At 50.5% G+C, this 12,117-nt stretch overlaps 2 protein-coding genes across 14 annotated transcripts in view; one reads left to right on the top strand and one right to left on the bottom strand.

The window, feature by feature from the left end:
- ARHGAP32 (Rho GTPase activating protein 32) overlaps positions 1–11,758 on the top strand; it is a 194,462-nt gene extending 182,704 nt beyond the window's left edge. For all 12 annotated transcript variants that reach the window (XM_021376308.1, XM_021376312.1, XM_021376313.1 and 9 more), the window contains 5 exons: positions 16–161; positions 1,306–1,380; positions 1,910–2,764; positions 3,421–4,337; positions 5,141–11,758. In XM_021376308.1, the coding sequence (XP_021231983.1) occupies positions 16–161; positions 1,306–1,380; positions 1,910–2,764; positions 3,421–4,337; positions 5,141–7,438 (4,291 nt within the window). In that variant the 3' untranslated portion in view covers positions 7,439–11,758. The remainder of the gene's footprint in view (positions 1–15; positions 162–1,305; positions 1,381–1,909; positions 2,765–3,420; positions 4,338–5,140) is intronic.
- The window catches only part of KCNJ5 (potassium voltage-gated channel subfamily J member 5), a 99,634-nt gene that overhangs the window by 2,962 nt on the left and 84,555 nt on the right, over positions 1–12,117 (bottom strand). The gene's annotated exons all lie outside the window — the stretch shown is intronic.

The raw sequence follows: 12,117 nt of genomic DNA, 5'->3' as shown, positions 1-12,117 counted from the left end.
ATTTTCTCACTCCAGGAAAAGACCACCCAATAAGATGAAGAAGTCACCAGTTGGCAGTTGGCGTTCCTTCTTCAACCTGGGGAAGTCATCCTCTGTGTCCAAACGCAAACTGCAGCGCAATCCCAGCGAGCCCTCAGAAATGAAAGTCATAGCCCTGGCAGGTAAGGGTGCAAAGCCAGCTTTCACAAAACCATTTTTTTCCAGCAACATACATAGGATTCATGCTTTCAGCGTGCTTGGATCTCCTTCTAGTGTTCAAGCCCGTGCATAACATCTTTAGTTAACCCATCTTTCCTAAATGGATCTCATGTTAGCTCAAGATCCAGACCTGTTAGAGCACATCCCTCTCGTGCCTTTCCCCCGAGTAGCTTTTGAAGGACAATACATGAGCACCCCTACAGGAGTCTCAGAATGTTTTCTTCAGACGCTCTTACTATGTAAGTAAGAACACATTTCTGGCTCCATCTTGCTTTTGTCAGAAGACACACATTTAAACTACGTGAAGGCACTTTTCCACAAACATTCCCACAGAAGGAAGGCATCCAGCATCTTTTTGTAGCTTCATAGATTCTGACTTCTCAGCCCTTTCCGTATATGATTTACAGTCTCTTTCCAAACTTAAAAACAGCAACTATACATTTTTGCAGAAAAACATACCCATACTGAAGTATGGGCCAGTGGGGAGTTGTGTCCCATCCTCGCCCTGATGCCCTTTTGAAATTATAACCTTTAGTTTTCAGTATAACAAACACATTCTACGACTGTGTTTTAAGACTCTCCTTTGAGCACTTCAGTTGTGCTTGTTTAGTGCTCATAAAACCAGCTGTGCAAGTGTTGCTTTCTTCCCCATTGCGAGGGGGTTGCTGTCAGTGGCTAACCAGCCACCACAGGCACATCCAGAAGGAATCTGCCCGGCACAGTGGGTGTGTGGAGCAGCTGTCTTCCAGCCTGTCCTCTGCAGCAGTTAGTTAGCATGTTGGTATCAAAAATTGATACTCTTTTTATAATCACTTCTTGTAATCACAGGTTGCAAGGGACCTGTGTCGGCCATCCAGGCCAACCTCCCACACAAAAACATGACATCCATCTTAGACTAAATCATATTAACACTGCAGGAGGATAACTGTTTTCTTCAAGGGCTTTGGAGTACAAACCAAGCACAAAACAATAAAAGCACAACGATTACTTCCAGGACCATGGTACTGTTGCTAGAAGCCTATTTGCTTCTTCCTGCCACCGCTACGTAACCAAATGTCAACCACTTTCATAATTCAACTTGTCACTGTCTCGGTTTTGTTTCCCTAGGGGGACGAGGAGACAGCGGGACTCTTCGCTCAGCTAAAAGCGAAGAATCACTGACCTCTCTGCACGCTGTTGATGGTAAGGCAGATCGTGAGTTTAAATAAAGGCAACATTACTGACTGCAGACAAGCACCAGGGCAGATGCCTGCCACCCCCTCAGTAAAAGCTGGACTTATGAACGAAGCTGCTTATCCCTCCGTGTTGGGCAGTGCTGTCAGGGAAATGCTCTTCAGATCTTTGTTTTCCTTCTAAGGATTTCGTATGCCTTTCATTCCTTGCCATCTCCCCCTTTCTCTTCTGAAGTGAAAAAGACAGCATTGGGAAGGAAAACATTTGCTGAGAGAGACAGAATTGCAGCACGCTTCAACTCATTTCACTTTTGCAAACAGCTCAGTTTCAGACTAAATTGGACCTGATAACTGCTTTAAAAAGAGTTTGAGCTAACTTAATTAACAGCTGTTGCTAACTACATTGTTTTTCTGTTTAGAGCTCGCCAGGTGAGCATCTTGCACGCTACTTGAAGACTACTTGAAAAGCAACACCAAGCCATTGCCTCCTTGGACAGTAAAAGTTTGGCACTAACCTCTGTGTATCTACTCATTCCTAGGTGAATCTAGCCGGTTTCGACCCAGAAGACCCAGATCCAGTAGCGATGCACTGTCTGCTTCCTTCAATGGAGAGCTCTTAGGAAACATGAATGGCTGCAGTTCGGATGACCACTTTCCACATGGCAGCAGCAATGGGGATAAGGATCTCATCCACGTTCCTGCCCTCATTTCTCCTCGCTCTTCTGAAGATGTTGACCTGAGCCCACCAGATATTGGGGTTGCTAGCCTGGATTTTGACCCAATGTCTTTTCAGTGCAGCCCACCCCAAACAGAATCCGAGTGCCCAGACAGCAGCACCTCCATGCTGGAGTCAGTTGGCATAACTAAGGAGAAGCCGAGCCTCTCGAAGAAGGACTTAGAATCAGGCAGCCAGTCCCATACACCAGGCAGCACCACGAGCTCTGAGCCAGTCTCTCCATTCCAAGAGAAGATGAGTCCCTTCTTTACTCTGGACCTGAGCCCAACTGAAGAGAAGACCTTCAAACCCAGCGACGCTTCACCCCAGATGGGGAAAAAGTCCATCAAATCTCCACCACTGACCACATCAGAGCCTGTCTCCTTTGCACTGCCCAGCTGCGCATCAGAACCAATGGGAGGAATGCTCATCACAACCAGAAACTCCTCTGCTTCTAACTGGAGCGAAGAGATTGGTATCACTGAAATCACAAACAGGTTCCCAACCCAGATGTCCTTACCTCTGAAAGAAATTGAAAGAGGAGCAGAGGAGGAAACCCATCAAGAGCTAAAGCATGCCCAGATAGTGGCTGCTGGCAAACCAGAGTTGCCAGAAGAAGGGGAGAGGCCAATGTCAAACAGTCAGAATAAGACTGTACCCACTGGACACGCACAGCCAGGTACAGTGCATTTTCCTCCATTCTTTCTTTAAGTTCCAAAGGGGACCTGCTCTCAAAAAAGTCCGTCTCTGCGTGCCTTTTAGGAGAGGGGATTGCCCGTCAGTTCTGATCACAAGTGTTCTTGCAGGGCTGTGCAAATTGGTACGGTCTTAACCTCTGTCTTCTTCCTACATCACACAGATCTCGGATATTTTTCCATAATACTTTCTATACTGCTTTTTTTTCCCCATCATGTTATACACGAAAATCTATAGCATGTACTTCTAAATCATTTCAGCTGATAGAGCATCTAAGACTTTTCTTTTTTTAAGTTAAAGATCTGCCAACACTTGAAGAAGGGATCCTTTTTGCCCAAAAACTTATGATCAAAATTGTGTAAGGGTATCTCATTCTCTGCTACCTACTTCCTACCTCTCTAGAAATGCAAGAGGAGCCTTTAGACAATCTCTTGTGTTTTTCCCTTTTTGTGATGAACTGCTGTGCTATTGGGCAGCATTTGTATGTAAGACAGAAGATACGGTATTTCGCATCAGAAGGAATTACTGCTGTGAAAATGTGGAAAGCATCTATTTTTCTTAGGATAGTCATTAAGGTTAGGTCACTCTCCTTATTGGGTAACATAAAATCACTCTCTCTCTCAATTTTCCCCCTATTAGGAGCAGTTGCCCTCGACTCCCCCCAGGATCCTGTTCCTGTCAGTTCTGTGTCTCTTATCCCTCCTCCTCCTCCGAAAAACGCAGCGCGCATGCTAGCCCTAGCGTTAGCCGAGTCCGCACAGCAAGCATCTGCTCAGTCTCAGAAAAAGCCAGGAGATGCCCATTCTGAAAGCACCAGTTATGGAGAAACTGAAGCTGCTACAGCTCTAGAAAAGCTCCATCTCTCTGCTGGAGCTCCAGACAAGCTTCACCTGTATACCGATCTGCCTGAGAACCAGCTTCACTTCCAGACTGGTGCACCAGTTGAGCAGGATTTTCAAGCTAGCAGCACAGCTCGGGAGCAGAACCACCCTCCAGGTGCACCTGGAAGTCAGGACCCCCAGCCCCTCCACACCAGCATGCCTGGGGACATGCCTGCTAGAAGAGATACAGAGCAAGAGCAGTCCAGCTTCCTTTCTGGTCCAACGGAGAACAAAGAGCAGCTCCCATCCCATGCTGAGGACTGGGAGCACACACGGCAGCACGCTCCAGGGGCACTGCCCGACTGGGAGCCACCTACAACTGACTTGCCTACAGATAAGCCCCATGTCCGTGCATGCACGTCTGGGGACAAGCAGCTCACTTCCACCTGTGCAGCTGATGACAAACTTGAGACTCCTGTAACTGCTGGGGAGAAAAGCACCCCGGTCCCAGTGCCGTACCTAACAACCATCCAGACAGCAGCAGCTGAGCCTAACCGTGCACCAGCATGTCAGCATGCAGCTGGTCCTGCCATAATTCAGGCAGATGTCACTGGCACCGCTGCACAGCGCACACCCACAAGCAGCCAGCCCACCCCACCACAGAGGCAGGATCACCAGTCTGCAGTGGGACAAGTGCCAGCGGCCTCTGCAAAAGCATCCAGCAATTCCAGTCAGGTACGTGGATGTGCCCCTTGCTCAGCCTTCCACCTATTTGTGAGCACGTCTGTGCACAGCTCCTGTGTAATTGTAGGGGACTGAGGTCAGGAAGAGTTGCTCCCAACCAGTCTCACTCCTGCAAGACACAGGAGCCTTGCAGCTTACTGGGAATTGCAAGTGTATGGCAGAGGCACAGCCTTACAGGAACGCAGCACAAAATTGCTTAAGCGAACACAAGGGAAGATCCCAAATATAGTTGCTCTTATAAGTTTTAAGGGGGGCGGGGGGGAGTGTTTGCTGGGGTTACTGGTCCAGTGACTGGCAGTTTGGAAGTGCTCAGAAGCAAGTAACTGACAATATCCTCCAACAGCCTTTGGTGTAAAACAGGTCAGCGTCCCAGTGAGGGAGTTAGACATGGAAATGGACATTCAGAAATCCAAATTCTGCTGCCTTCATTAAGACTAGTATGTCTGCAAGCAGACCACCTACTGAAACCCTTCGGCCACTGTACCAAAGTTTTTAACCCGTTGCTTTAAGGCGACAGCCGCTTCCTGCCCTTTCTCCAGTTTGACATTTGCAGTGAGAGCGCTCCTGGGCTGCTCGGCTGCTGTACGTGGCAGCTCCTGGAAGTGCCCTCCAGCCCCTGCTGCCTCTGCTGTGAAGGGAACGTGCACATGTCTCCCTTTGGTAGCGAGCAGCACTAGCTCTGTACAGCAAGTGGAATTACTGACATTGAACTAATCTATACAAGCATCGGTGACACTGGAACTACAGACTGAGGGAAAGATGATTGCCTTTAACTTCTGGTCTCTTCCCAACAGGTTTGGGGTGCAGCTGCACCTGAAAAGCCACCTGAGCCCGCTCCTGGCTTTGCCTCAGAAAGCACTTCTAGCACCCACCGCTCCTCCTCCATGCCCAGCGGCCACCAGAGCCGTTTGGAAAAGCCACGGGAGAGTACGAGGGCTCCCCTGCTGCACCTGCGCTCTGAGTCCGTCCCTACTCACTCCTCCTATGGCTTCACTCCGCCGGTCCCTCCCGTGAGAACGCTGGAGAGCAAGATAGCTGCCGCCATGCACTCCAACAACACTGACGCGATCAACAACTCCAACTACCACTCCTTCCTGGCTTCCTCCATGCTGGCCTCCTCCGTGGAGGAAGTCCTGCTGCCGCCGCCAGCACCGCCACCGCCACCGCTGCCACCACCTCCACTCGCTCCGCCGCCGCCGCCGCCGCCGCCCCCCAAGCACGCCTCCCTGCAGTCCGTGTACGTGCCGCACCCCAAGCCCGAGAGCATCCTGGAGCCCTCCGGGCCGGACATCTACCTGCACCACAAGCCAACCTCCATCCACCAGTACCGACCCGAGAGCGTTCCTCCTCACATGACCTACCACAGCAAGCCGGACCAGCACCAAGCCTATCCTCCTCGATCGGAGACGCCCACTTCTGCGGGCACTCGCTACAACACCTACACAAACCAAGGGAGGAGCTCCTCCGTCTACTCCAAGCCTCGCAGCCGGATGGAGTTCGTGTCCTCCGTGAGCCCCACAGGTCTGCGGAACAACACCTACGCCGAGGACCCTCCACCCTACCCCACCATCCGAAGGGTTCAGTCGCTGCACGTTCCCACTCCAGCCGCCTCTGCCATCCGCTCCGTCCCCATTTCGCGCACCGAGGTGCCTCCAGACGATGAGCCACTGTTCTGCCCACGGCCCCTCTACCAGTACAAGCCATATCAGCCTCACTCTGACTACCACGTCACTCAGCTGCAGCCTTACTTCGAGAACGGGAGGGTGCATTACCGCTACAGTCCTTATTCCAGCTCCTCTGGCTCCTCTTACTACACCTCTGCCGATGGGAACTTCTATGACCTGGACCCCTACAGCACCATGCGGGTCCGGCCTTTCCACCCGCTGCCCAGCCGCGACTTCGCGTCCTACGAGGCCCGGCTTCACAGCAAGGGCCTGTACCGCTACCCCGGCCTGTCTGCCTACCCGCGGGGCGGCCTCATCGGCCACCTGGCAGGCAAGGAGCACAGCTTCATCAGCAGGGACGTGCCTCCTGCCCCAGACATCAAGCACATGTACATGTCGTGGGACCTGGAGGACATGGAGAAGTACCGCATGCAGTCTATTCGCCGAGAGAGCCGCACACGGCAGAAGGTGAAAGGGCCGCTGATGTCCCAGTATGACAACGTGACCCCGCTACTGCCGGAGGACCCGGGAGGGCCAGATATCATTCACTTGCGCAGCAAGTCAGATCCTGGGAAGAGCGGGCTGCTCACTGTGGCAGAAGGGAAGGAGGGGAAGTACCCGGCCAAAGCAGCTACACCTGATGGGGATGAACGTTACTACATGCAGCACCCTGAGCCAGAGCTGGACAGAGCCCACTACCATGGCGCCTACGGGAACGGACAGCCGGAGAAGCCGTCCCTCCCCCAGAAGCAGAGCAGCATCCGCAGCAGGAAGCTGCACGAGCCGGGCTGCAGCGCCAACGACCACAGGCCGCACTTGCAGCAGGAGCCAAGCCACAGGCAGCCTTCCGAATCCAAAAACGGACCCCCTTATCCTGACTACAGGCCCAAAGGCCCCGAGCCCTCCGAGCCCATGGGTTACCAGCACTTGGGCAGGAAATATTTCCTGGCAAACCAGGATACCCTGAGACTAAACCACAAGGAAGTGAGGCTGGCAGAGGACAGGCCAGATTTGGAAAGGTCCCGAGCCAGGCCCAGCACGTCCGTTGAGAAACACTCCAGAGACGGCTACAAGGAAGAGGAGCACGCTGCCTCGCCCATGGCACCGCCGCCTTCACCTGAACGGAGCCACAGCCTCAGGATGCAGCAGCGCGAGTCCGTGGAGAAGGACCCTGCCCTCTTCTACCCATACCAAACCCTTGGGAAACGCCAAAGCACTATGACTGTGATGTCCCAGTACGATAACGTGGAAGATTACCATACCATGCCTCAGCACCAAAGAGGGGGCTATGCTGGAGAAGGGGGGTGCGTGCCCCCCACTTTTACCCATGTGCACAGTAGAATTTACGCCACAGCCCTTGGCCAGGGGGCCTTCCTTCCAACAGAGCTGTGTTTGCAAAGGCCTGAAACAGAGGTCCATGTTGAGTGAGCACACGGAGGTAAAAGAAATAATGGAAATAATTGAAATAATAGAGTTTTAAACAGCCTCTGCTGGACAGTGGACTGTTTTATTTTTTCAGCGATGGAAAAAAAAAATAAATTCCTGCCCCAATGAGCAAAGCAAACCCACCTTCAGCCCCATCCCTCCCAGCCCACCACTCACTGTTTTTATGTAGTAGAGATAGAGCTTTTTCATGTCGTTTGAGACAACTGGAACGGCAGGGCAGGCTGTTGGCGCACAGATATTGCCAGAGAGGACAGGCAGAGCTGAAAGAGATGCTGCTGGGGTAGGTGGAAAGGAAGTTTTTCCTTCCCTGGATTTAACATTGGCAGTTACCACCGCTTCCTCACCATGCCTCCATAGTCCCATGCATGACGAACTGTGCATGCTGCTGTTCTTGTGAGCCCCTCTGTGTTGCCTTTCCCACTGTTAGCTCCCAAGAAAGGGTCTCCATGCCGTGCAGGAACCGCTTCCACCCCCTCTGAGGTCGTGCAGGAAGAGCGGGTGGAAAGCTGCTGGAGCAGGGGGAGACTTCCTGAGTGCTTTCTTCTTGAGCAATGCCAAGGTCAAGCCTCTCCTTTATTGCTTAGGTGTAGCGGGTCTACTTCCACTGCTTTGAAGTGGGTGTGAGCCTGTTTTGACTTCAGCCTATGGAATAGGCTCTGAAGCAAATTCAAAATACAGCACACTCTTTAAATTGCTTGCCTAACAAGTTGCTTCCGACTACGTGAAAGCAAAGTACTTTAAAGTTTCTCTAGCATAAGCAAAGGCCAGCTGTAGAGCACAAGTCTACATTTCTCATACCAAAAGCCAACACAGAAAAACAGCACAGACACACCTGGGAGCAGCACACCCATTTCATGCCATCCCCTCTTTATGCTGCTGGGCCAGCTACTGTCCAGGTGATTTCATCCCATGTTGTGGCTAGGCAGTATCCTCTCTCTATAGAAATAATGAAAACAGTTCTATAGCATTATGCCCAGCCTGTAAATCAGAGCACAGTTACTAGCTGGGAATGACCGTGCAAGTGCTGAGTTACCTGCATGGCCAGCTATTTGCCCCAGGCCAGATCCTGCAGCTCTTACATCAGGGAGTGCTCCAACTGACCTTAAGCTGAAGGCTGCAGGACACAGCTTGCTGTAACCTTCCAGTTCTGTGTTGGCAAGGGGATCCCTGCAATGCTGTGGCACATGCAGAGTAGTTATGTGCTGTCTGTGCACTGTGAAATAGTATTCCCTCCTGTATCACAACCGTAGACGATACCAATATTCAGTTACAAGTAGGGACAGAAGGCCAGTGCACTCTGTAATACACTAATACCATTGTCCAAGGTATTTAAAAGCTTTTTGTACTGTAAAAAAAGCCACCCACATGCAGCCTCCCAGACTTCCCAGGACTAACTAGAACCCCACCTTATAAAGCACATCCATTTCATTAGACAGGGCTTGCAAGCAATACTTGAGATTTAGGATTTTTAAATGCTCACTGATAAATACCAAGGCTATTCCTGTTCCGTGTGGTTGAAGAACTTCTCTGTCCATTTTGAATCTCTGATGTTTTATTAAAAAGCTGGAGGTCCTGCAGTTAGGACACAGCTGTGAAAGTTAAAAGGGAGCTTACATCACTTGTTCGGTATTTTTTTTTTTTTAAACAGAAATTTCATGGCTATTTTGAATCGTAAAGAAGATCTGCTTTAGTAGCTAACCCGTCTTTAGCTGTTTACTTCTTTTAGTCTTGTAGCCTTGTCTGGGGCTGTTTCAGTAACAGTACCTTATGGTCCTATTTTATTGTGCAAAGCTGTTGTTTTAAGCGTTCTGTCTAGAAGAGTTGTTACATGTTCCAGGAATAAATCTGGCAGTCAGAAAAAGAAAGAAAAAAAAAAATAAGCACTGTGAGCCAGGTTACCAGTAATTACCAGGTAGAAGGGTTTGTTTCTTCGTGGGGGAATGCTATTTGTAATGTTTTCTTTTAAGGAAAAAAAAAAAAAAGCTGCACAGAAAGGAGGCGTTAGGTGAGCCATGCTGTGGGCCATCCCCAGCCCTTGGCGCAAGAACCAGGGAGTCTGGGTTGAGCACCCATGGGTTCTGTAAGGATGAGGAGCAGTCCTGCAGTGCTCAGCACAGACTCCCATGGCTGCCGAGGTCACCAGCTGAACGAGGGACAACGTGTTTGGATCAGGCTATTTAGGATTCAGGTAATGAGAGCTGTAGGTCAAACCTCTCTCTCTCTCTCTCTCTCCACGAAAGCCTTAACTCCCCCCTCCTGCTCCCAGCACCTCTCCTAACTTCCATTTTAGCCTTATCTAATCAGGACTATCCTTCTGCTACGAGGGGGCTGACATCAGCTCCCACCAATTGTAAATGCCTCTGGATTTTCCTGTGCAAAGCCACTGTCTCCCTGTAGATACCAAGTGCCATCCCTGGACAACTCCTGTTCCCCACAGTGCTTCTGCAGCCCGAGCCTGGCACCTCCAGCTCCCCACGCTGTACCAAGTGCTGAGCACCCCTTGGGAATAAAAGCTTTCAGCACCTTCCAAACGAGCTCCTAGAAGTGCATATCTGCACACCAAGATGGGTGCTACAAACGGCCTTCCCTCAAACGAACATCTCTATTGAAACAAAGGCGCACAGCACTAAACTTCCCCCAGCATCCTCCCAGCCTTGCCCAGCCACATCAGCGTGTGCTCAGGGCTGTGTGCTCCCAGAAAACAGCCCTACACCAGTGCTGGGCCACAAGTACAGGTAACATGAGGTTAAGTCCCAGCTTTTCCCAGACAGAAATAGGGATGAACACCTTTCTTTTGGTTTTGGTGCACACCTGCTAGGATTCAGCAGTCATCCCCACATCCACCCCATGCAAAGCCATATAGCCAACTATGCAGTTCTGCTCTTGCACTGTGGTTAAGCTGATAGTCCTTAGAAAGTTTTTCCATGCCCATTAAATTGATTCGCAGTAAGTCAAGACATCTTTCCAAAATCACAGCTGATAGGAAAAAGAGGGCACGGTGCATCAGAGCAAGGAGAGGAGGTTACACCAGATGTCCCAGGAAGGTAAGTTAGTTGGTAGTGCAGTTCTTAGCATCCTAGCAGAGAAATGGGAGAGAGCGAGGGGGTGGCAAGGCAAACAAAGAACAATCCATTCATTGCAAGGTCAGTTCTGCTCAGAAAAAGTAATTTACTGCCTAACCTCATCGCCAGCCAGGATGGGAAGCAGCTACGATCTAAAATAATTCCCCTACACTTGCCCCAAGCTATCTACATCTTAAATCACCACTTCCTAAGCTTCCAGCTGAGTTCTCCCCCGTGCAAGGCAAGAGTCAGGGCCCAGGAGCGTACTCCAGCTCTGGCTTTCCACCTCCACCTTGGAGCAGTGAGTGACCCACAGGAGACCTGTGAGTAATGAGGACCTCGCCCCTCCAAAGTCATTTCTGGTTGTCAGAAGAGACTTATCAGGCAAAATCTACATGCAGACGTGACAGAACACCCACAACTTTGTGCCCGGGTCTTTCCAGAGATCCTCATTTTGCGCTTATCATTTCAAGGGGGTCGGTAAGGATTGTGCAGTCGTAGTAAAACGCAACGCAAAACCAAAACCAACCTGAAAACACACAGTTCCTCAGCCCCAGGAGGGACAGACCCTCACGTGCACTCTGCCATTCCACACTGCGTGGCCAGGGCATTGACTGAAGCGATGTGTGACATGGTAGGAAATCCGGATGAGAAATTGTTTCCGTTTCTTTTGTTACGGCGGCTTAGGCATGCGACTCTTTTCCCAAAACCTTGTGCTACAGAAACCCAGTATTGAAGGCATGGTCTGGTGTAAGCAACCACCCAGCAGAATACCTGTGTGTGCAGTCTTGCCTCGTCCAGTGTGTGGGGGTGGGGGGAGGACAGGGTTGTTTTGCTGTTCATTTTCCTGCTGTAGAAGACTTGGTTTTTCTTTCCCTGAGCCGCATGAGAGAAACGTCCCAGAAAGTCTTGGGTTACCTTTGGAGTTCCCTTCACTCTAATTTATATAGTGTCTTTTTTTTGTGAACTGGTGTAAAATGTATATGCCGACAAGCTCATGTATTTTTATGTAAATATTTTTTGTGGTTTTCCCCACTTCCCTCCTCTGTAAATATTTAGAATTCTCATATTCTTCTCACCTTGTATGATGCAGATGTGGTTTTGTTTCTGTTTTTTATTTGTACTGTAATGCAACAATCCAGACTGAGGTGTCTTGTGGTATTAAGCAAAACAACAGTCCCACTGAGCTCACACTCAGATGTACAACTTGACAGCGTTAATCAAGCCAGGTTAAAATCTATTCCCGTGTACGTGTGTGTTTGTGCCTCTGCCTCGTTAATTAATAGTAATTAAAAAAGCCTGGAAAGCCCATTCAGGGCCATGGCGGGGATCTCTAAAGCCAAAGGACGAGGGGACTTTGTGCTCATATGCCAGTAGAACCCTACTGCTGCTCACCTGCTTGGTCAGACTGCGGCCCTGAGTGCTGCGTAGCAAACAACAAACCAGCATGGGCTTTTCAGGCTGCCATCCTTCTCACCCAGCACGACAGGGCAGCAGAAATAGCTCGGCACAGAAGGCAGCGAGGTGGGGACGGACAGATGGCAGCGGCACCGTGGCCTTCGCGCCCGGCCGGGGGGATTCTGGCACTGCAGGCACATT

Source organism: Numida meleagris, chromosome 23, assembly GCF_002078875.1.
Source record: "Numida meleagris isolate 19003 breed g44 Domestic line chromosome 23, NumMel1.0, whole genome shotgun sequence".
Classification (NCBI taxonomy): domain Eukaryota; kingdom Metazoa; phylum Chordata; class Aves; order Galliformes; family Numididae; genus Numida; species Numida meleagris.
Note: the sequence above shows the minus strand (reverse complement) of the source record. Positions and strands in the feature narration are given on the sequence as shown.